Source organism: Trachurus trachurus (assembly GCF_905171665.1).
Source record: "Trachurus trachurus genome assembly, chromosome: 7".
Lineage (NCBI taxonomy): Eukaryota > Metazoa > Chordata > Actinopteri > Carangiformes > Carangidae > Trachurus > Trachurus trachurus.
The window spans coordinates 15,370,948-15,394,930 of NC_139901.1; the positions used below are offsets into that span (position 1 = coordinate 15,370,948).

General features: G+C 41.5%; 2 protein-coding genes across 3 annotated transcripts; one reads left to right on the forward strand and one right to left on the reverse strand.

Moving 5' to 3' along the window:
- Positions 1-346: 346 nt before the first annotated feature.
- On the forward strand, positions 347-10,805 carry emc1 (ER membrane protein complex subunit 1). The gene is made up of 22 exons (XM_083974762.1): positions 347-499; positions 956-1,083; positions 1,179-1,244; positions 1,333-1,426; positions 1,513-1,641; positions 1,974-2,100; positions 2,275-2,424; positions 2,590-2,757; positions 3,032-3,103; positions 3,504-3,602; positions 3,735-3,831; positions 4,634-4,750; positions 5,570-5,769; positions 5,903-6,052; positions 6,245-6,406; positions 6,611-6,730; positions 7,076-7,213; positions 8,644-8,817; positions 8,899-9,109; positions 9,240-9,324; positions 9,403-9,532; positions 9,883-10,805. Exons 1-22 carry the CDS (start codon positions 408-410, stop codon positions 10,060-10,062), a joined length of 2,889 nt encoding a protein of 962 aa, XP_083830888.1. The 5' UTR covers positions 347-407; the 3' UTR covers positions 10,063-10,805.
- An 850-nt stretch (positions 10,806-11,655) lies between these two features.
- Positions 11,656-20,398, reverse strand: errfi1b (ERBB receptor feedback inhibitor 1b). Of its 2 annotated transcripts, XM_083974951.1 has the most exons (4): positions 20,154-20,398; positions 16,020-16,172; positions 15,081-15,160; positions 11,656-13,944 (listed from the first exon to the last, which is right to left on the reverse strand). In XM_083974951.1, exons 2-4 carry the CDS (start codon positions 16,055-16,057, stop codon positions 12,926-12,928), a joined length of 1,137 nt encoding a protein of 378 aa, XP_083831077.1. In that variant the 5' UTR covers positions 16,058-16,172; positions 20,154-20,398; the 3' UTR covers positions 11,656-12,925. The 2 variants fall into 2 exon arrangements, with proteins under 2 accessions (XP_083831077.1, XP_083831076.1); XM_083974950.1 differs by lacking the exons at positions 16,020-16,172; positions 20,154-20,398 and having other exon boundaries at positions 15,081-16,007.
- Between the last annotated feature and the right edge of the window lie 3,585 nt (positions 20,399-23,983).

Here is a 23,983-nt window from a genome sequence, read left to right on the forward strand (position 1 = left end):
AAAAAAGCCCATTCTGGTCATCATTGTTTCCATTGATTGGACTGCGAAGGCACTATTTCATTGTCTGGTCGTATTCTTCTTCAAATATACAGACGCCTATTTCAATATTCAAGATTTCACTGATATATCTCTGCATCAAACATTTCGTCAAATTTCTAAATGTTTCATATTTATTTATTCATTTGCTTTAATTACTGCAGTGCATTAGTTTGGATGGGAGTACCAGTACCTGATGAACTGACAGCCATCACTGCAGTTGTTGTACCTCCATGTCGCCTGAACATAATACATCCATGTCGCCTGAAGGAGGCAGCACCTCTCAATGACCAGACGAAACAAAGGAACCCGGTCAACTTCCGACTTCCTTCTTGCTTCGCTTTGAAGAGCAAGCCAAAGCTACTTCTGCAATGGCTAAGCTAATTTTGCTGTGTCTGAAATTTATTGTATTGTGCGGCGCAGTCAAGGCTGTGTTTGAGGACCAAGTCGGAAAATTTGACTGGTAAGTCTAACGTAGGGAACGAAACAAATACGTCTGCCATTCAGAATAATGTTTTAATGTCGACATGCTAATGCTAACACCTGTCACAACCACTAACGTTAGCTGCGACCCGGTGTGTATGTGTTGGGCTTTGATTGAGAGAGCAGGCCAAAAAAATAGATTGCAATGAAATAATACAAGAAACGTTATTCGCCAGTTTACACGATGTACTGCTGTTGTAGGTGTTAATCTGTCATTGAGGAACCAGTGGTCTAGTTAGGTCAAAGAGTCAATGTGAATGAAGCTGATCTCGAAGCAGTGATAACAACTGGTTTACTGTCCACAAATATACATATATCTACCCTTTTTATATGAGCTCTTACAATGTTTTCTAGTGGCAGAGACATTAGTTTAGTCATTGGCATGAGTTGGTTTGTTGACTTTCTGACAACTTCTCTCTTTCTGTGATCCACACAGGAGGCAACAATATGTAGGCAAGGTTCGTTTTTCTCACTTCGACACTCATATGCAGTCCTCCAAAAAAGTGCTTATGGCAACAGAGAACAATGTTTTCGCTGCTATCAACACCAGGACCGGAGAACTCAGTGAGTGCTTTGTTAGTCCTTAATAATAGACACTGCTACTGGACCAAGTGCACAACATTGATATTAATTACCTTTAATTACAATGTCTGATACAGTCTGGCGACATGTGGATAAGACTGGGCCAGAAGGAAACATCGAGGCTCTTCTGCAACATGGACAAGGTGAGTTTTGTCATTGCAGTTGAATATTTGGAGATTGTATTTCCTCCACTGAAAACAGGTTACTCAGTAAACTGTTCTTGTTCCCTAGATGCTGTGCTGGTGGTCGGTAACGGCCGTCTGCTGCGCTCCTGGGACATAACCTTTGGTGGATTGAACTGGGAGATTGTGCTTGATTCCGGCAGGTGATTACCTCTTTGACTGGTACTGAATGAGTTTATTATTGCCCTTGTTTTGATCAGGTGATAACTGCCTTTGTTCTACATTTTAGTTTCCAGTCTGCATGTATGGTTGGACAGCAAGACACAGTGAAACATGTTGCTGTCTTGAAGAAAACTGCCATCTCTCTCCATTACCTTTCCAATGGCCATCAAAAATGGATAGAAAATCTTCCAGAAAGGTGAATGACCATGTTTTTAAGTCACTATATCAACATTTAAAGTCATGTTTTTGTCCACACAGAATTTTTACTTTATCTGCATCTGTGAAATGATTTTTGTACCACTTTTATTACTAGATGCTGGTAGCGTTTCACGTCATTTTACTTTTTTAATGTTTATGATCATTTATGATTCTTACAAATATTAAATTAAGGAACTCAACATTCTGAGACTTTAAAAAAAAAGATGGATATTATGCACATTATTATCATTTATAATTTAACTATTGACTTCTTATTATAGGAGGAAGCATTATTAAAATTGTGTAACTGTCTGTTTTTCCCCTCTGCAGTGACACTGTGGATTACCAGTCTGTGTATTCTGATGGAAGTGGAGAAGTATATGCACTGGGAGTCGTTCCCCACTCCCACATTACTGTTGTTACTTACAGTGTGGAGGATGGAGAGATAATGAAGCAGGTAATCCTTATTTGTTGGGTTCTGCATAAAATCTGTAAAGATTTGTGGTTCTCATCATATTTGATAATTGAATCAATCAAGCACAAATGTTGCAGTACATGAGCAATCCAAACCAACAAAGCAAAATATTGAGAAATCCCCACATATCTGACTGCTTTGCTCTTCTGTCTTCAGATCTCGGTCGAAGCTCCATGGCTCTCCAACATACAGGCCAGCTGCGCAGTAGTCGGCGAGGGGATATTGACATGTGTGGATTCTGCAACTGCTTCCTTGCACATGCTTGACTTACATACTCAATCACAAATGACCCAGATCCCCCTGCAGGTACGTACTTGTCAAGAGAAAATGCAATCGGTAAAACATTAAAACATGAAATGAGCAAGTCTGTCCTCTGCTCTGATTTATTTTTTCTGCATTTCACCACCAACACAGCAGACTGAATGCTTTTTACCACTACTAACAGTGTGATTTCCATTTGTCTGCCTCTAGTCACTGGGACTCGAAGCTGTTCCCGGCTTCCGTCCAGTGCTGGTGTCCACCCAGCCGAACCCAGCGCAGCCACCACTGTCCGAATTCTTCCTTCAGCTCGGGCCTGAACACCACCTGCTCCTCCAGCTCAACAACGGTCAAATTGTTACACTGAGGGATTTCAAGCCGGTATGTACCCGTTTCCCCATACTGCACTTTTGTATAATTCACAATTGAAACCCAACAATTGGAATCCACCTTACTTGCAATTTTTAATGTTTTCTTTTCATGAATGTTGTCCTAATCTGGCATTGCAAATTGCACTGTACATCACTCCAGACAAAATATTCACTTACACACCTGAAATGAAGATGTCACCTGGACATTTAAAAACAAGTACTTATATTAGGCTCTGAAGCAGACACTTTGTGAAAATAATTGATGCTATTGTCTTGATTCACAGGCGATGCTGGTTTCTTTTGCAACTACTGGAGAGAAGACTGTTGCTGCTGTCATGTCACCCAAAAATAAAACTGTGAGTTAAGGAAGAATCTTACATTCAGATTTGTTAAGTAGGTGAATAGCATTTGCCTAAGTTACAGTACACATGGCTGTTGACGCTGTGCTGTGGCGATGATATTATAGCAAGTCTTTTCTGTTCCGTTTGAAGGGGACCTATTTTGAGTTCTCTCCCTCAAGCTTGACATGTCCTCACAATACAAAGACAAAACATCGTGAGAGCTGCGTAAGAGTGCATTAACTTGCCCTGCAGACAGAGTGCGATGTAAGATTAACTATATTGGAAAAGAAAATGTATTTTAGATATATTGAAGCATGGAAGTCTGTTTTAAGAAATGAACAGTGAAAATGACCATAATAGGTCCTCTTCAACATGTCTTTGAAAAGTCAAATGAAAATCTGTTTCTTCCCTGCAGGCTTCAAGTGTGAACCTCTTTAGTGCAGAGACTGGACGCAGACTTCTTGACACAACACTGATTTTTAACATGGATCCCAATGGTGGGAAACCAGAAAAGGTATGCTATGTTCCCTGATTATTCTGTGGCTGGTCACTCAACCAAGGCTTTTGCACAGTTTAACATCATTACTTTCAGAGTAGATGGGTTTAGTTTTAGATTTTGAGTGTTAAAACTCATTTTGTCTTTCAGCTGTATGTGCAGGCATTCCTCAAGAAAGATGACTCTGTGGGCTACAGGGTCATGGTGCAGACAGAGGACCACACACTCACTTTCATACAACAGCCAGGTATGGATGGAGAGAAAAAAAGGGGCACACTGTTTGTATCCATTCATTGGCTATACTGCTTTGGGTGTGGGAGCTGTAGCCAATCCCATTTTACCCAGGGCCTGGGTGGGCTACACCCTGAACAAATCAACTGTCTATCACAGGGCTGACATATGTAGAGACAAACAGCCGCTCTACCTCACAATGATCGTGTAACACACACCGATGAGCAATTTAGACTCACGAATAAGCCTAATGTTCGTTTCTTTGGAGTGTGGGAGGAAGCTGGAAAATGAAATATTGATGTGCATTAAACTGTCAGTTTTTACTCGACCACTGGTGAGCGCCAAAGGAAGAAAAAAGGGAGGGCTGGAATTTGGCTAGATCTCACATCTAACTGAATCTGGACCTTATAGTTGTCTGTGTGTAGTGTAGAGAAACACAGCCAGATAATGGTCAGTAGGTGAGAGTTGCGATTTATGAGCATCTACCCTTTATGGGTTTTACTGTCAAGATCCAGTATATTTTTCCAAAGTGCACAAAAGCCGGTGAACCGTGCTTTGCCTTATGATAATATTTTTCTGTATTTCCACCTCTTAATCATCATAATCACTGCCAACATCTGACCGCTGTGTGCAGCACAAACACGCTCTCAGTTTTCATAACGTTGTGCACATATTCTTGTCTTTTCCACAAGCATGAGGGGGAGAAACAATGTGTCATGTCATAATTCACAGAAAGTGTCGGCACACGCCGCATACTGTGACAGGGTGTGGAAAGAGAAATGAACGATTACAGAACAATAATGAGTCTTGTTTTCCAGGGCGTGTAATGTGGACAAGAGAGGAGGCCCTCTCAGATGTGGTAACAATGGAAATGGTGGATCTGCCCCTCACAGGAACGCAGGCAGAGCTGGAGGGAGAGTTTGGCAAAAAGGCCGGTAAATGTCAAACAAGAATCCCTTTTATTGTTCTACGTCCGTCTTTAGGAATCTTTATTTTTATTAGTTTAATTATTTCATCTTTTATTTTCAGGTGTTCTCAATTTTTTATGCATGTTCTAAAAAACATAGGACTGTTTTCTAATCTAGCATGTTTCATAGTTTCCACATGAATGGGGCATCTATTAATGTAAAACTGAGATGTCATTAAATATAGTTCTGTGAGTTTTTGCTTTTACCCTTATCTCCACTGCTCAGCACTGCTGCACCTTCAATGATCAAACATGTAGATATTTTAAAATGATTTTTGCAGTTTCTAGAGTCAGATTGACAATTTAAAAAAAAAGAAAAAGATTCTTGGGTATGTTAGGGAATTTATCTTTTTGTCGCTGCTATTGGCTTCACTTTTTTGTGTTTTGTCCCGTTTTAACTGCTGCGTTTGGATTCAGCCATTCAAGGTAACAGATTTCTCTGCTCTTATTCAGTAACTCTTGATTGTTTATCTTAAGGTTTAGTCATCTTTTTTAATAGAAACCATCTGTAACATCCCAGTTAGCCCCCAACCCTTAAGAACTATTTATAGATTTGCTGAATGAATGGTAGATTTGTACGTCTCTTTTTTTCTTATCCAGTTTATTAATGGTGATAATCGGCATGTTTTGTACTGCATATTAGTATTTATACAGTGATCAGTGATCATTCTAATGTTGTGAGGAGCACATGTGATTTATCTGACATGACAATATGTCCGCTGTGTCAAATAAGATCTTAAATGAGAGTCACGAAGCAGCATCTGTGGCCCTGCTGTGATTTTTCCAGATGGCCTGTTGTCCATGGTGCTGAAGAGGCTCTCCTCTCAGCTCATCCTGCTGCAGGCCTGGGTCGGCCACCTCTGGAAGCTGTTCTACGATGCGCGGAAGCCTCGTAGTCAAGTGAAAAACGATGTGACCATTGAGAACCTGTCCAGAGATGAGTTCAACTTGCAGAAGATGATGGTTATGGTCACCGCATCGGGGAAAGTACGAAACTAAAGCTCATGTAGTTATTGTTCAGTGGTTGTGCTTGAGGACTTCATATTCGTAGTGTTTGTTTTGTCCACCTCGCATCTCACTTTTTCCTGCCTCGTTCATCCTTTTCTTCTTTTCTGCTCAGCTCTTTGGAATCGACAGCAAAACCGGCAGCATTTTATGGAGGCACTACCTGGACAACATCCCATCGAATGCAGCTTTCAAACTAATGGTGCAGCGGACCACTGCACACTTCCCTCATCCCCCACAGTGCACACTGCTCATTAAAGACAAGGTATTTTATCACAAGGGGTCTGAGCTCTGTGGCTAATGAACCTTACTGTCGTTTGATGAGTGGCAACAGTTAGATTCTTTTCCCCCGCAGTTAACAGCACTTGAAAGTAAAACTGAAGTGGTATGTTTATTTTTACCATCCCATGTCATTATTGTTGTTGAGTTGTTTTCGTGTTTTTCTTTGTTTGATTAGGACACAGGCCTGGCAACACTCCATGTATTTAACCCCATCTTTGGAAAGAAGAGCCACGTCACTCCACCCACTCTTCCTCAGCCAATACTCCAGTCTCTCATGCTGCCACTCATGGACCAGGATTATGCTAAGGTCCTAGTTCTCATCGATGACCAGTACAAGGTCGGTGCCACACTGAGAACCAGATCAATATTCTGAAATAGCTTTTACACATACTGTAGGTTGTGTCTCAAACTCATTTGTACCCATTAGAGCAATTCAGATCTTTCTTCTTTGATTCATTTTGTCCAGAGATTGCAGACAACAGTACAACACTGTAACAGAAACAGCATGTAAAAGTTCATCCACCTGCTGTATTTTCTCCAGGTATCTGCCTTTCCTTCCACCAAGAATGTGCTGCAGCAGCTCCAGGAGATGGCCTCCTCCATCTTCTTTTACCTTGTTGACTCCAGCCAGGGAAGGCTCTCTGGCTACAGGCTACGGACGGCAAGTGAACAATTCTTTCTGCTTCCTTATTTCAAGCGTCTTTGCTAATCAGGACAGGAGTTTGACAATGATTGAATTTTTTTTTTAAATTATTATTCCTTTTTTATTTATTCCCTTATTTTGGAAACAGTAACAAGGGGTATTCCACATAAAAAATGTTTAATAGACATTTAATGTGGATGTTAAGTGGACATTCTCAGTGATGTAAGTTATAACCTGAGTTCTGATCATAATAAAAATAGATAAATAAATAATTCCCTAAATAAAGTAATTTTGAATCTGAATCTGAACTGATCAATTGCTACCACAAAAAGATAGTGAATGTTGGTGTTTTTGTGTTGTCAGGATTTGTCCACCGAGCTGATCTGGGAGGTGGTCGTCCCACCAGAGGTTCAGAGAATAGTGTCTGTGGAAGGGAAAAGGCCCAATGAACACGTCCACTCCCAGGGCAGAGTAATGGGAGACCGCAGTGTCCTGTATAAGGTAGAGTAACTTCCTCGAAACCCTTACTAATGCTGTGTTCTGGAAGTGGTGCTGAGAAAGATTCAACATTTTACTATTGCTCTTATTTGTTCTGGATTTGGTTTGTGTTGTGCCCGGTCTTTCCCACTGCAGTCACTCCCTGTCTTGTGATGTAAACTGAGAACTCATCTTTCCAAGGAATACTGTACGTCAGGCCACTGTTTGCCCAGTGAATCATATTTACTCCCCCACTCACTCTGAATAAGAATCAAAATTTTCCACTGCTGGACTCGTTATAAGTCACGCCATCACATAAACGCTTTAAATGTACAGCAATGATAGAAAACTCAAAAGCTCTTTCAAGGCTTTCTGGAGGAAGTGCAGTGTTCATGACATCTGACAATAGAAAGGGAGGGTTGGGTTGAACTTTTACCTGAGTGTGGAGGGGAAAAGGAAAAGACGGCAGGTCAGAGACAGGCAGCAACATGATGCCTCTGTCCAAGAAGCACATTTTTATTATTGTGTCAGTGGGTTATGAGCATTTATATGTACATTAAAAAACAAACATGTTTCTAATTGAAGACAGATGCTATTTTACTTTGTGAAGTTACACCTCATCACTTTGGTTGTTTGTATTTAACATACTAGGCCATTTAAAGATTCCTGTTGTGAAGTTGTGTGTGTTACAGTATCTCATCTTTTTTTTCCTTCTTCTTCTACTTTATCTCTTACTTGGTTTTAAACACATTTTTGGACATAACACAATACAAAAACCATACATACTTTACACATTTTAGCTCAGGAATATTATTTCATATTAATAGTTAAAGCAGAAGTAAGTGATATATTTGTGTTAATATAAGTCTTAAATAGTTATATCTTCCGACAGCAATCACTTACATAGAGTGTTTGGTCTGAAACACGGGTCTGTCAGTCCCTCTGCTCTGAGCCGAGGAGAAAACATTTATCGTATCCTACAGTTTTTATCCAATGAGGAGAGAGAACGGCATGCAGGGCTGTGTGTGCAGCCAAGGGATGCCGTGAATGTGGCGACGTAGGGACGAGGACTGTTATGGTGCGTTCAAGGAAACTCGTATTTTTCCGACCGTGAAGTCGTACCAGTTCGATCTGGTACGAGTTCACCGGTCGGAAGTTACGAGTGGCCGTTATAGTGACTTTCACCGGTAAAACAGGTCGGAAAAACACGAGTGGGTTGCCTGGAACGCTACAAAGTCGTAAATTGTGACTTGAAGCTGTAATTTACGATTTCAAAAGCCTGCCTGGAACGCAGCATTAGCGAAAACGACCGGACCACTTACTTCTGCTTTAAGTAAGCATCTTAACGGCACACAAGACAAGGGGGTATATAAAGAGGAAGGGGGGGGTGGGGGTGGGGGTGTTTGTATCTGAATATATGAATATGTTAAATAATCTGATGATACTTTTTCCAGTACTTGAACCCCAACCTTCTTGCGGTGGTGACTGAGAGCACAGACTTGCACCAGGAGCGCAGCTTCATTGGGATCATGTTGATCGATGGAGTAACCGGTCGTATCTTCCACGAAGCCGTTCAGAGAAAGGCCAAAGGGCCGGTGCATGTGGTGCACTCGGAGAACTGGGTGGTGGTGAGTATTATTGACAGGTGCTCTCAGCAGAGATGGGAGGGGGTCATGTAATCTGACCCCTACCTCTGTTTGCCTCCACAGTACGAATACTGGAGCACCAAGTCTCGCAGGAACGAGTTCTCCGTGATCGAGTTGTATGAAGGGATGGAGCTCTACAACAGCACTGTGTTCAGTTCACTGGACCGGCCACACGCTCCACAAGTGCTTCAGCAGTCTTACATTTTCCCCTCCGCCATTTCCACTATGGAGGCCACTCTGACGGAGAAGGGCATCACCAGCCGCCATCTGCTCAGTGAGTTCTGCTGCCAATGTTCTGCCGTCTGTCTGCCACACATTTTCCAGTTTGATACAGTCTTGAGAATAAATGAAAAGGTCTTGGTTTGGCCTTTATTAAGTCTTCCTTTGGGTTTGTTCTGTCACAGTTGGCTTGCCCACTGGAGGGATTTTGTCATTACCCAAGATGTTCCTTGACCCTCGGAGGCCAGAAATGGTGTCTGAGCAGAGCCGGTAAGACCTCCATTCAGATTTTCACCTATTTAAAATGTTTCTTTTCTCTCTGTCTAACCTGTTCACTTTTATCTCTAGCGAAGAGAATCTCATACCATATGCACCAGAGCTGCTGATCCGCACTGAGTGGTTCATCAACTACAATCAGACTGTGTTAAGAGTGCGAGGAATTCACACTGCCCCCTCTGGGCTGGAGTCCACATGTCTGGTGAGTCTGCTCTCACAGTATAGCAGGTGTCTGCTTTATGATAATGATAATAACCATATCACAACTAGAATCAGTTATTATTTTGATAACATAACTGTATTTTGACATATAGATGGTTTGGAAGTTTTTTTCCTCCAGCAACTTATATCCAGTCATATATGCACTCATCTTCTAAAATTAACATTAATCACTTGTGCCATTATTAAAAGTCATCAAACAAATACTTACTGTTATTTGGTATAGAACTAATAAAGAAATGAATAAAGAAATGAATATAAAGTTTTTGACACAGTTTTCCCCCCACAGATGAATTTAACAATAATCTGTGAATGGTACTTTTTCCTTTGTAGGTGGTTGCATATGGTCTGGACATCTATCAGACACGAGTGTATCCCTCAAAGCAGTTTGACGTACTAAAAGACGACTACGACTACATGTTGATCAGCAGCGTACTCTTCGCTCTTTTCTTTGCCACCATGATCAGCAAACGCCTGGCGGAAGTCAAACTGCTCAACCGGGCCTGGCGGTAAAGTGAACATCATATTCTCATCTCTGGCAGCCCCCCCTGAGGCTGCATGAAGGACCTCAGCCCAAAGAGATGAGGTGGCTGAGGTCGTGCCTGTAGAGGAACACAGGTTAAAGTTCAATAAGGCCCATAAGGAACTGCAGGGATGAGGGGAGAATGGGGTGGGTGTGACAGGACGGGGTTAGTAAAGGTTTCATGTGTTTCTTTTTAACTTATTTTGCAAGCACAAGTGATTATTTCTTTGTAGAATAATTGTTTTTTTGTGCCATGTCACTTTGATTAAATGTTTAATACAAAACTAATTATAGTAAAAAATTAATGAAACAGACTTGAATTTACTAAATTGTGGAGTTGGACTTTCCAGCACATGAGAAAGTTGGTGTGTGAGTTCTGCAGAGTCAAGTCAGGTTTTTTTTTTTATACCCAAAAGGTTGTGAGTTTTGATCTGTTTAGACAAATGTGTGAGTCTGCTGATCCATTTCAGCATAAAGTTGATTCTTAACATCATGATGCCGAAGCAGAACCAGTAGCTTGGTTTCACTATGGACTGGCGCCTTTTTTTCTTGACTTGGTTCTGGAGAATTTGCTCACTCCCTTTTTATTTTCTTTTTTTTTATATAATTGTGGAGAAGTGCAGCTCATCCCTCTCATTAACACATGTAAAAGTTACTTATCATTACATTTCTGCTCCGTTAGACTGCGTTCATTGAAAGTGATGATAAATATGGAGGTGAGAGATAAGAGACACAGACGACATGCAACACGAGCATGGTTTTATTACCAAGCAGAACCACATATACCTGCTGAAAGGCCACGTTGCCCACATGCCATTTGGTCTGATGGCAAACGAACTGTGAATAATAAAGTGTGAGGAGAAAATGTAGCATGGACAAGAGATGGCTTACCTGAAGACTCTCCCTCCAAAGGCGCTGACGCACTGTCACCATCATCAAGCGCCTGACCGAGGCCCATCAGTCATCCTGCAACTCAATTTTTTTAGCAGTTTTGACCCAACGTCCACTGTTGTTGATGCTCCATTAAATTTTGTCTCGGAAATTCCAGTTTGAGTGTTTTTCTCTGCTTTCCCACACTTTCTGAGAGGCTTTGAGAGAATTTGTCTTCAATCTAGGTGCAGAATGTGTAGGTGTTTAATGAATATAAACCATCATTAGCACCTAAAATCATTATTTCTGCATTATAGTCTGTTTTATATGCATAGAAATCACTTTTTTTTAAAGTATATTTTTTGGCTTTTTCCCTTTTATTCGATAGCACACAGTAGAGATAGACAGGAAAGGGGGAGGCAGAAAGGGGGAATGACATGCAGGAAAGGGCTGCCCGACGCGGGATTCGAACCGGGGCCGCCTGCGGTGAGGACTGTAGCCTCTACATGAGGCGGCCGCTTTACCCCCTGCGCCACGCACCGCCCCATAGAAATCACATTTTACCTTTGATGATTTAATAAGTAAATAAAAAGTTTCCAGAATAGGTTTTCTCTTTCTTAGCGTTTCCTAACACAAACACTGGGACAATGAGGAACGGATGTTTGTCTTCCCAAAGGTCACCAACCCAAAAACACAGAACACTGAAGCAATCATACAATGAATAAGTTACTTTATTTCTATAAATAGATTAAAAACACAGATTTAACAATGATTCACTTTTGACACAACAACATTACAAACTTACAGCCTTCGCTCAGATTTGACACACAACCTTCACAAGAACTTAGAACCAGCTGCACAACAAAGGCTGCAAATGTGAGTCTGCACTTCAACAATGTAACATGGTCTCCATGTCCACACACAGGCACACAGGGAATCATTAAAGGTCCAGTCTGTACATGTCTGACCATGTTTGCAGTATTTGAGCTAAATTTAAACAGTTTGCCTAAATGATTAATATTAGTGTTTATAACCTCATTGTAATTGCAAACAAGCCTCCCGATACACAGCTGAGGTAAAACCTTCAGGAGCATCATGAAACATGACGGACTCAAGTTGTTGGCTAATGTTCTCCATGTGTGTATCAAAGGACCTGTCAATCAAATCAACTGAAGCAACTTCAGTTTTCAGTCATACGTTCTGAGGTTTGTTATGTAGCAACTGTCCTTTGTTTACATTAACAATCACACAATCTCCCTTTCAATAAATTAAACACTTTGCGCACGAAAATATAACATTCCAAAAGAATTAATGTCTGAAGTGATAACAATGAGTAAAATGTAGCTTGGTGTTACTTTTTTTTTTTTGTATCTGCTTTTTGATTGTGAGAGCTGCCAAACAAAAAGTACACAAATGGAGCAGAATCCACCGACACTTTTGAAAGACACTAGTGTTTAGCTCAGAACCTCCAATATTAACCAATATACCATAAATTATCTTAATGTGAGAATGATTCTGCAAAACATGAACTCAATCTTTACATGCACTCATGATTTAAAGCAGCATTACAAGCCCAGCTTGTACATACAGTAATTATTTGCTCACTTCTAAGAAATGTAGTATTAGCTCAGTTTCTTTTAGTGACACGAGTGATAAGACATTTTCCCTGTGACATAAACTGCAACATCCATGTAACCAGAAACTGAAAGTCTTTTTAGGAGGTAAATATTTCTCCAACACGAGTGAAAACACTGGAATGTTTAGGATGTTTTCTGGGTTGAACTAGAGGTGAGGTTGATGAAATACTGACTGGTAAAAGATGTTAAGTTAAAAACAAACCAAAGCCACACAGTGTGCTCTGGCAGCTGGGGAACATCAGTCACTGAAAAGAACACCACGCCATGCAGGCAGCACGAAGATGTTTTTTCACACGGTTATTCACGATGTCAGTCACAGAACCAATCAGTTTTCACGACATGGTTTCTATCTGCTCTGCCAGACGCTGGAGTTTCCCGTCCTGGCCGGCTCACTGAGGAGTCTTTCTCGCCTGTCTGTGTGAGCCGGTCGGTCTGGGGGCAGGAGGATGTAGTGTGTGGCGCTTGCCTGTCTGCCATCCTTCAGTATGGGAACGATGCAGGGAGAAAACTGAGCTGTAGGGGGCGCCCTTTCGCTGTGCTGTCTCTGTAGCGCCTTACTGACATATTTTGGGTTAGCAGCAAAACTCTGTGTGGCAGGCATCACACCGTTGATGTAAATGGGAAGGCTTTTGGGGCTCGGGGTACGCGGTGGGCAGGGTGGGACCAAAGGGACCCTGGGAGGGATTTTAGGAGGCCGGTCTCCATCGTTTGTGTTGGCAGTCTGTGACAGAGCGGGAGGTTTTGGTGGGATGGGGATGCGAGGAGGGATCTGAGGCTTGTCTGTAGGGAAGGTTATGGTGTTGCTGTGTGGCTGCAAGGCAGAGCCTGAGAAGGAAAATCGAAATCTGGATGTCTGCTGGTGGTCCGGCTGTTTGCCACACAAAGGCTCTCCGGCTGGTGACACCATGTGTGGGTGGTCTTCTCTGTGGAGGGCAGGTGTCCAGTTGCTGGCTCCAAACCCAGCCCCTCTACCTGTTGGCCTGTCCTCTCTGCCAGGCCAGGAGAAAGCCATAGAGGCGATCTCAGCCCCGCCGGCCCGAAACGAGCCCTCCTGGTAGGCATGATTTACTTGCCCCCAGTCTCTGTTACTGCCCCTGGACACGGCCTTGGGGCAGCTTTTCGGCAAAAGGCGTCGTCGGTCACTGGTAAAGAACTCCACCTCGTTATCAGCAGCTTCGTCCGACATGAGCTCCTCAGGGTCAGGCAGAGGCGGCAGGGGTTTGGCCTCTTTCTGGATGCCCCCAAACACTGTCCGTCTCTGGGAGGAAGGGACCACCTGGTCTCCCTCATGGAGCCGCAAGATGTTCTCAGACGTTAGGCGATAGGTATCAGAGTAGAAAGGAGACTGGGGGATGGAGATGTTGGCTGCGAAAAAGGAAAAGAAAAAAAAAATCAAACATCAACCTGAGATCTTAAAAAAAGCTAATGCCAATAGGTCTGCTAAAGAGTGCTGCTTCACAGGTCGAAGTATCATAAGACAGGTGCTCTTTGGATACAAGGGCAATTCATGAAATCAAGAAAATGGTTTAGTATTCAGCTTAGTGCTCTCTACCCAAGATCCTCATGGCATCCCAACCTGCACTGTGCACCGCTGCTTTGGTATTACTGTGGTTTTACTATCACTGTTGTTTCCTTCAGAGTGAAAACAACTCTCAGAGGAAGAAACATGGAAAACAACTTGCAATGAGGAAAAACTCTAAACTAGAGTGTAGTGACAGTGTAGGAGGGAAAATACCAGGGGGAGTGGGCTGCCCACTCTCCTTAGGAAAAAAAATACGTGAAGGTATCCCACAGGAAACAAGAGAGAAAACACGTCGAAAAAACAACCGCTTAACCTATTACCCTCTTCGTCAAACATCAGCCACAACAACCTGATTAACACAGGAATCATCATTATCTGCGGGGCGGGACGCAATCTTAACGGAGCTTCCCATAACCTTCTCTGTGGAAACATCCGGCGTGCCCCTGACTGCAGGAACAGCTGGTGACAGGGGAGCGATAGCTCTCCCTCCTCCTTCACGTCTTTCACTTGCCCTGTCCTCATGCTGTTTAATTACTCAAACAGAGTTTAAACTCCAGCTTGTCAAGCCGAGGCAAACCTAAGAATATAAACCTGTTAGACTAGAAACTTTACATAAAATGATATCAACATGAAGAAAATAAATGATTTTTATAAAAAGAAAAAATAACATATATAGCACTAGTCAAACTTTTGAAATGTTTCATAATAATAATTCAAAATAGTAAGTCAAAAATGACAACTATAAAATCTCATCAATGTTTCTTTATTATTTTGGTTTCTTGTCTTATTTTATTTCAGTTTTCAGCACTATATTTTAGATTTTAATATTATTTGTCTTACTCTAAGTATTTTGTAGCAACAATTTATTTCTAATGCCAGTTTCTCGAAGAAATAAGTCAAATTCAGAAAGGCTGTATCCATGTTGGGCTAAATGACTGTACAGCTTCTTACATGTCTAACTCAAATGTAAAGGACTTACAGTTGAATTCCTTGGCCGTTTGCTGCTGTTGAAGCTCCGTCAGGTTGTGGTCCATATCAGCACTTAGGCCAAAGCATACTCTGCAACGCAAGAGGAGTTGAGAAACACACACAGAGTTGTGCATGAGTGTAAATCATTCCTGCATATAACCTGTCATGAGTAAGTCATTATGTGTGAAACAACAAGCATGACATGCTTTAACAGAATATTGTTTCTTCTCATCTTTAAGTGTTTACATAATGTAGCACCACTGCAAATCACTCCATGTCTTCTCTGAGGCATATTCAGCATTTCTGTTTGCTCAATATTTGCCTAATAATGTCATTTTGTGTTATATTATTTCACCATATTTCTTATTACTATTCTACTCTACATCTGTGCACATCTGTCCATAATTTTTTCCATATTTCCCATTTTTTAAATCTGCGTTATCTAATATGGAGGGTATTATTGAATGATGTACAGCTTCTCCCAACAAAATTATGATTTTTGACAATTTAAATAAAATGTCCATTATCAAAGAAAATAATGAATATTCATCATAGACACATAAACCAGTAATGGTGTGGGTCACATCACACCCCGTTACAATACAGAGGCCAATTACTGCCTTATCACTACACTTATTATTTTACTGATTAGAATTTTATTATTTGTCGGGTAATCCTGTTTTTGTTCCTATCATTGTCTCGCTTGATGAAGCAATTCAAATCTTGTTAAAGCTAATTTTACATAGATAGATAGATAGATAGATAGATAGATAGATAGATAGATAGATAGATAGATAGATAGATAGATAGATAGATAGATAGATAGATAGATAGATAGATAGATAGATACACATAAAAATCCTCTAATTACGCTATAAACTAACAATATATTTGTCATTGTTGTTGACATTGTGCTTCTGTCGTGTGTGTCCTGTGTGTGTGTGTGTACCTGTTCAGGTCAAGGTGTCCCCAGTAGCTATTGGCCATGCTGTGGCAGACAGACAGCTGTGTTCTTAGAAATCATGAAGGGTCTGTTTGGTCGAGCTCCAGCACAAGTCTGCTCCCTCACACTCATCACAGAGTCATCGTAGCCAGTCGTACGCTGTGGGAGAGAAATGGAGAGCTGAGTGGATCCATGCTGGCCTTTTACTGCAGGTTTTTTCAGAACTTGAATCCTCCACATTTGGTCTCCCTCCATTTGTTCTGGCCACGCCTTCATCAATGTAATGTGCTCATAAACGGGGCACATAATGCACGTACAGAACTGAACTCAGTCCAGCACACCCAGCTGCACGCTCCTGTCCTACCAGGCAGGTCAAAGGTCAGGACAAAAACATATATCACCTGTTGATTAAACAACTGATGTCAGTAAGGTATTATTTACACGCCTTTATTACCGTTACTCTTTTCTCACTCTGAAAAAGGCTTTGCGACACTGAAACATAACTGAGTAAACAAAAGCCGTTTTGTGAGGGAAGCAAGCAATTGATTTTTTCATCTAGGTACAGAAAATACTAACTTAAATTCCTGAAACGCTGCATTGTTTTAGTTGAGCCCCCAAGAAACAACAGTCACAACAAAAGCCCAGTAAATTACTTCAGTCTGCTCTGGCAGCTGCCATGTGTACCTCTTTGTGGTTCCAGCTTAAAGCCATTTGTCTGATGAGCAGGCTATTGCACAACCTCTGGGTCAGAAGTGGGAGGGCAGCAGCACTCCTCACCCTCCTTCCTCTCTGTGACCATGAAACCCTGCAGTATACACCCGTACAACAGGGACTAATTGTGCAGCATTCCTGTGATGCTGAATGACAAACTCCAGCACTGAGACGGCACACTGCAGCCACATACACACACTTCAGGATTCAGGTTTGGCTGTGGATCCTTAAATATTTCTCCTCTTCCTAGAATAACAATAAAATAATAAAGACATGCCAAGCCAAAAAACTAATTGGCCTCCATATAAGATGATTCAGATGCTTGTCACTGCCACCTGTTTCACTTTAACAGGGAGATGGACACATGTACTTTGGGTCAGAGTAAGGTCATTCTGTTTTTATGTGAAAGGTGGAAACATCAGCCTTGGCTTTATTCACAACGTATAAAACCAGGGGGGCAATTTAGGTTAAAACACATTATCTGACCACTGAAGGGATTTAGTGCCTCCTATAGCCTTAACAGCAATGCAGACACAAGACAGAGAGGTTTATTTCACAATAAAATGTAAGCACTGACCTGAAGAGACTGCACACTTCACATTTCCTTTCCTGTCTGTATTAAGCTATGCAGACATTAGGAATACACCCCCCCCACGCACACACTCACACACACTTGCCTGGAGCATGAAGGTCACCCTTTTACCACCACACTGCAATTTTTGTTCTTCAAAGTCCGGCTTTGTTTCATGTGTACAGTTCAACAACGTGGAGCATGCATAATGCAACACAAAACCCCACTACAAACAAAACAGTGACCCATGCATCTATTTGAATATTCATGTAATCCTTAAAACAACCAACTGTGGCGTCATTTCCACCAGTGAACCTCGGAGATGGAAGACGCTGAACAATTATGAATTCTACCGGCAATTACACAGTGTCCATGAATGGAGCCACTCTCGGGCATGAATGGGCCTTTGTGTCACTTTGGTGCACACTGAAACAAGCCTGAAAAATCCAAGTGAACTCTCCCATGAGGTTAGGACTGAAGATACGCCATGGAGACAAGCAGACATGGCTAAGGCATGAGCCTGTGCCACCCAATGCCCCACATGAACTGGCACTGATGGAGGGACGACCAAGGGGCCAGAGAAAGCTGTTTGTTTGTCTGGTTGTAGGAGCCTTGGCGTGTAGTCCTAAGATGTCTGCACCTCTCTTTTTTCAGGTGATAGGCCGTTCACTGACTGGACCTTAAATCACTGAATAATGATGAAGGTACTGGCATACAGTCTGTGCTGCTTCACATCACCTAATTAAAACTTTCTGTAAACTCTAAACACTCAGGCCTGGCAAGTGGCAAGTGCAAATATTTCCACCACAACAACATAAACCACTATACTTGAGAAAAATGCGGTAATGTAAAAAAATAAAAAATAAAAAATAAAAGTTCAACACCACCATTTGAAGCCATGGTACAAAAAAAATTTCTATAACAAAATCAATCTAATAGACCAATGTGAATGGATTTTCAAAGGGAACATGTAAATGTGTTACCAGGCCTTTCACCGAGCTTTATAATTTGCTAACAAACTAGCCTGTTGCAGACATACACTACATTTCATAATGTAGCTACAGTTTTTTAAGGGGTCAGACATGAGACCCTTGCTGTAGCTGTGACAGAGCCAAACCATTCACTTCAACAGATAATGAGAATTCGGTGCAACGCAGCATGATGGGATACAAACAGCACCCCACCTTGTGACATGCAGTTGAAAAATAAAATTTTGCAGAGTGAACTACAAATCTGACCCCCCAAAAAAAGTTTTCTAAAAGTCGATAACCAATTTGTTGTATCTCAAAGTGTTGACAGTATGTGGTTTATGTGCTTGAAAATGCCGTTTATATGCTTCATTTCAGCCCAATAACCATTTAGTAGTTATCATAAGACATACATCTGTATTTTCTTTGATCTTTGAAGTTTGAATTTTTAAACCAATTTTTTAAACTCTTATTCTTACTGTAAATTACAGTAATTATTCTCTATGCAGAGCCATGTCAGTATGCCATGCTTCATTTTACTATACACACAGTTTGATGTTACCTTGATGAAAAAAAAATCCTTAAAATCTGACTCTTTGAACCGCAAATGAATTCCTTGTGACTGTGACACTAATGCTGGTGAATCATACATTGCTGAGATTGGTTCATTTCATTTACGAACTAGATCGTTTATTTGCTGAGAGTAAAGCAGTTTGTTGTGATATGAATCACTTAAACACTGTTCAGATTAATCAGAGTCCTATCGGATCACTGAAGCTGGTTCAGGAAGTGTAAGAGAAAGCGAACAGGTCTGAAAGTCACCCTGAAGGCTGGAGCAAATTTTACACTGAGTGAGTAAGTGAATGACAGGTTGAGGTAGTCATTTCAATGGAATCAACCTCTGTCATTAACCAAATTTGCATTTACAGTGTGGAAACACAATTAACTGTGAGGCGTCACAGGTCTATGAAGGCCCACATGTCCAGACTACTGAATATTCTTTTACCCATGTGCCATCAATCACCAAATTACACTATGCAATATAATATAATGTGCTATGTGTGTATTACTCTTTTATCTATTTTTCTGTTTATTTATAAATTCACTCTATATCGGAGTCAGTGTTTATTTTTTCTTGTTTGCCATTCTTGCTTTTTATTTTTTTTATCCAGTGAAAGAAATAGCCCAGAAATTTCATTGGACAGATGCTGTTCCAGGAAATTAAAGACATTTTTTTTCTATTATATGCTGTTAAATTCAATTCAAATGTGTATTTAGATCAGAGATAAATGTCATGGGTCACCAATTAATCTAAATCTTCATGTGAACAATGTTGAACATCTTCTCAATACAAATCCTATTTAAATTTTAAAATCAGGTTGAAGTCATTTAACTTTCTGACTTCAATCCTACCCCACTTTCCATATCCCATTTACATTATTACATGCTTATAAGCAATCATTACATACATTAGCCTACTGTAATAGCCTGCAAATAATTTTAAAATCATCTACAAAAAATATGTTATAGCCTTTTATAAATGTTTTGTCATGTGGACATCCAGTCTCCAGATAGATAGATAGATAGATAGATAGATAGATAGATAGATAGATAGATAGATAGATAGATAGATAGATAGATAGATAGATAGATAGATAGATAGATAGATAGATAGATAGATAGATAGATAGATAGATAGATAGATAGATAGACGTAGCGGCCACTAGCGGCTCCCAGGCAAGAACTATCCCGCCTCGATGGACGCACTGGGCGGACATGAAGAAGCCGTGGAGCGGCTGAGGGGAGCAGCCTCCCCGGCTGCCCTCCCCTCAGACAAACTAGTCGGAGCTCCATCAGTCTAGACACAGTTCACATTTTAAAAGGTCTTACCATGAACATGCGGACAACTTCTCCATCATGTAGAGCTGGCGCTCGATCCACGTCCAATGGGAGACAACCTGAGAGTAAATAGCCTACGTTGTGTGTATGAGCCGGGACTCCCAAATCAAAACTGAACCATGTGCAACATCCCTCCTCTTGTCAACAACACCGGGAGGCGAATCTCATTTAGTCGTGGAATGACGCGGATTTCCCACATCTCCTTATAAATGCATTCAGCTCCCCGGCACATCAGTGTAACTCCACCCAAGCCCGCCTTAAAGGGGAAAACCACCCTAAAAACCAAAAAAAAAAAAAAAGTATCAGGAAAAGTCAAACACGATGGGGAAAAGTACTGTCTACTGAGAAGAGGGGTATTTAAAGAATTTGAGGGTGTAAACCACGGTAGCATACAGTCTGGTAGATTTTCAGTTTAGCATATAGGTCAAATAATCCAGGAGAATCACCCAAGGTGTGGCTGTCATTACTCACTAAACACGTCCTCACTGCTGGCTGAGCAGTAGGCTACATTAGCCTAGTGATTACTTGTAGTGCATCAAAGATATGTCTCTTTATCCCAATATAATTTGTGTTGATTTCAGAAAGACCCATCATCTCCAGTTTGTGGAAAATAACATGTCCCCTTCACAAACCAGCTCTGAAGTTGACAGTCATCCTCACGAGAGTCAGAATTTGAACCATGTTTATCTGCATTGTGTAATGAAGAATGAGTGTATGGGAAATTGCCCCTCATAACACACAGTAAACGATTTTAGTCTGACCCCAGTGTAGGAGTCAGAGTGTGTGTGGGTGTCTTCTGGCAGGAGTACAATATAGGGCTGATAGAGAGGAACAAGTTACAAGATTGGCAGTCTGATCATGGTGGATGACACTGTGTTTTTGAAGCCTGCATGTCACATAGGAGTTCACTGTCTGTGTTTGCGTTCGCCCACGCAGAGACAGGCTGAAGGACAATACGGGAGGCCGTTTACTAGAAAATAAGTGAAGTGCAGGCCATTCTTGTTTTCACCAGAGTCTGGCACACACGCACAGGGCCTTCAGTCTTCCTCTACACTGCCAAATAATATTTTTACTGTTTTATTACTCCTTATAAATCCTCATTAAAGCACTGAATAAAATAAGCACCTCATAAAAGTGTAGGAGTGATGCCATATGACCCTTTAAACTTCCTTCCTTCCTTCTTATTGTTCACCCACTCTGCTGTTATATTCCAGTTGAAACCATACAGACTCATATATGGATTAAAGGAGTGTTGTATACCTATATAGCCTTTCCTTTCCTTTAGATAGCCACTGTAAATCAAAGAAACCAAAAATAAATATGACATGTATTGCTGCAATCATCAACCGTCACTCTCCAATCGACGCAACTTGTTTGCTCAAAGGAATACTCATACTTTTTTAAGCAAATAAGCCATTTGCCCGACTTCCTGTTGTGCAATAAAGTGATAGCACATGTCATTTCAATGTGACATAAGGAGGTGAAACTGCTTTCAGTTGTGATGTAAGGCTTAGTGGTGGGGCGCAGCTCAAGTCTTCCACTCAGAAACATAACACACACAATCCCTTTAAAGGTCTTCGTCTGGTCATTTGTTCTGTTTTGTTGTGTAGACGTCACACAGCGGCATATAAAAATGTCTCATTTTTTGCCACCTGGACCAGCAGATTTTCTCGTCCCCGCTGCTCTGCTGTTGATCTGCGGTCCACTGTGGGTGCTCGTGGTGACCCAGGATGCACAGAGCTGTGGGGGTTGTTGTCGGGGTGGGCCAGTCTCCCACAGCGGAGGTCAAGTCATTTCCTGCTCTGAGAGACCTCCGTCCCTCACAGCTGTCAGTGCAGTCAGAAGCCCACCTCCCACATCTGTAACTACCCCCTTCATCCCCCTCCCTCACCCATGCGCTTTCTTTTTTATGAAAAGATCTGATGGATTGCTCTTATGGAGGCTGACCATCAATGCTGGACTGTTATCAAAGACATCTGAAGCAGAAAGTAATGGGTTGCAAATAGGCAGCTACAATCATTTTGAACATATCAACAGCAGATCTGCTTCATATCTAACTAGAAAAAGCCACAAATAGGAAAGATCTCAAAAGATTAATGTCTGCTCACTGCTCATTCAACAATGTCTCAAGCTGGAGAAGGAAATGAAGTAGGTGTTAACATACTGTATGTGTTCTATGGTAAACACATTTGTGTAGGTTGATGTGCTGACATGGTGACACAGGGAATTCTCTTATAGAGGAACCAGCTGTGTACAAACATGTAATAGTAATTAGAGCACCATTACAGACTGCAGACAGACAACCCTGTGGCTATTTTCAAAGTTGTGGTCAACTTACATTTGAGTTATACACATTCCTTTGTTTCTGTGAATTAATGCTGGAGCCTGTAGCGTATAGAAAAGAGTTGTATCATAATTATGTAGGTAGACATATTTAAAATTATGGTGAAAATGATCTTATCAGCCTGAACGGTCATGTTTGATTTCAAAGTAGACTCCCAAACAGCGGATTTGGTTTTTTTTAATACGCCCCATTTTCTCCATAAATAAGGGACTACACTACACAGGTTTTGGTTTAGTACCAGACTGTATCACTGCTGTCTACAGAGTGCTGTGCGATTTGAAAAACACGCACTTCATTTAATCTTTCCTAATTTAACGGATTTGAAGTGGGGTCTGACAAGTTGGAGGCGTTAGGAAGGAATCAGGCTCCTCAAATGTCTGAGTGGGCTTTTGCACCACAGCCTTTGACCTCATCCCGTGAGAAGACAGCTCAGCTATCAAAGAACCAGCAGCCACTGGGAAGGAGAGGAGGATGGGCTGAAGAATGATGTTTGTGCTGCCTTTGATTGTTGGATAGCTCAAGAACTGCACTGTGGGCCAAGAGAAAATCATATCTGTGAAACTTATCATAATGCAATATGGATGTCTTGAAAAATGATACATACAGCAATACCACTAATGCATGCTGGGAATAAAATGTAGCTACAAACCACAAATTCAGTTGGATAAGAGGTTGAAAACAGACAGATTTATGTGTGGTGCTGCTGACGCTATCTCTGTAAAAGACAGGAAAGCAAGAGTTCTTCTCCGAGGGAACCAACAGAGAAAGACAAAAGTGAATCAGCAGGCAAAGAAGTGACTGAGGAAGTGGCAAGGATTAAAGTGATTTAAACTCTGTGACATCTAATTTCATGGTGACAGCTTCAATGAATGGCAGAGACCTAGGCATGAAAAGAGTGATTCTTTTCCCAGGATGCAGCACTGGAAGCCTGGGCAGCTTCCCTACCCGTGATCCCAGTGTGGGCAGAGGGTTGGCCCAGCAGGATGCCTTCCGCAGGGCTGTGGAGTTGATCCCTGCTTCATTAAGATTTTCAGTGGAAATGAGGGAGGATAAAGGAGGGAGCGGAGAGGGTTTACACTGCCAAACATGGGCAATGGACTTGATTTTATCTCACTCAGGATCTCATCATCAGAGTAAAAAATATTATCTGTCGTCAAATCTGTCCAACAGGCCATGAACCCACTGAGTGTTCCCTCGAAATGTTTGCTTGTTTTCGCAATGTTTGCGACTCTTTCAGGGGTCAAAGTCGATTTGAATCACCACATGACCTCAGAGGACGAGCCATCAGGAAAGCTGAACGGAAAATAGTCAAGTTTGGTAATGTAGTCGTTCGACTGCCCATTATTTAACTTTTATGCATGTACGTCATGACTCTATTGTGCTGAGTATTGTGGTGATGGGGGAGGGGGAAGGGGGGCACGAGGCCAGCTGTGTTTTCACGGCCGACAGATTTCCTCAGAAGAAAACACATATATTC

Coding starts and splice junctions, on each gene's coding strand:
- emc1 (XM_083974762.1), top strand. CDS start 408: ATGGCTAAGCTAATTTTGCTGTGTCTGAAATTTATTGTATTGTGCGGC. Junction 1,427..1,512: donor ATTGTGCTTGATTCCGGCAG/GTGATTACCTCT, acceptor TCTACATTTTAG/TTTCCAGTCTGCATGTATGG. Junction 6,407..6,610: donor TCATCGATGACCAGTACAAG/GTCGGTGCCACA, acceptor TATTTTCTCCAG/GTATCTGCCTTTCCTTCCAC.
- errfi1b (XM_083974950.1), bottom strand. CDS start 15,204: ATGCACAACTCTGTGTGTGTTTCTCAACTCCTCTTGCGTTGCAGAGTA. Junction 13,945..15,080: donor AACGGCCAAGGAATTCAACT/GTAAGTCCTTTA, acceptor CCTTTTTCGCAG/CCAACATCTCCATCCCCCAG.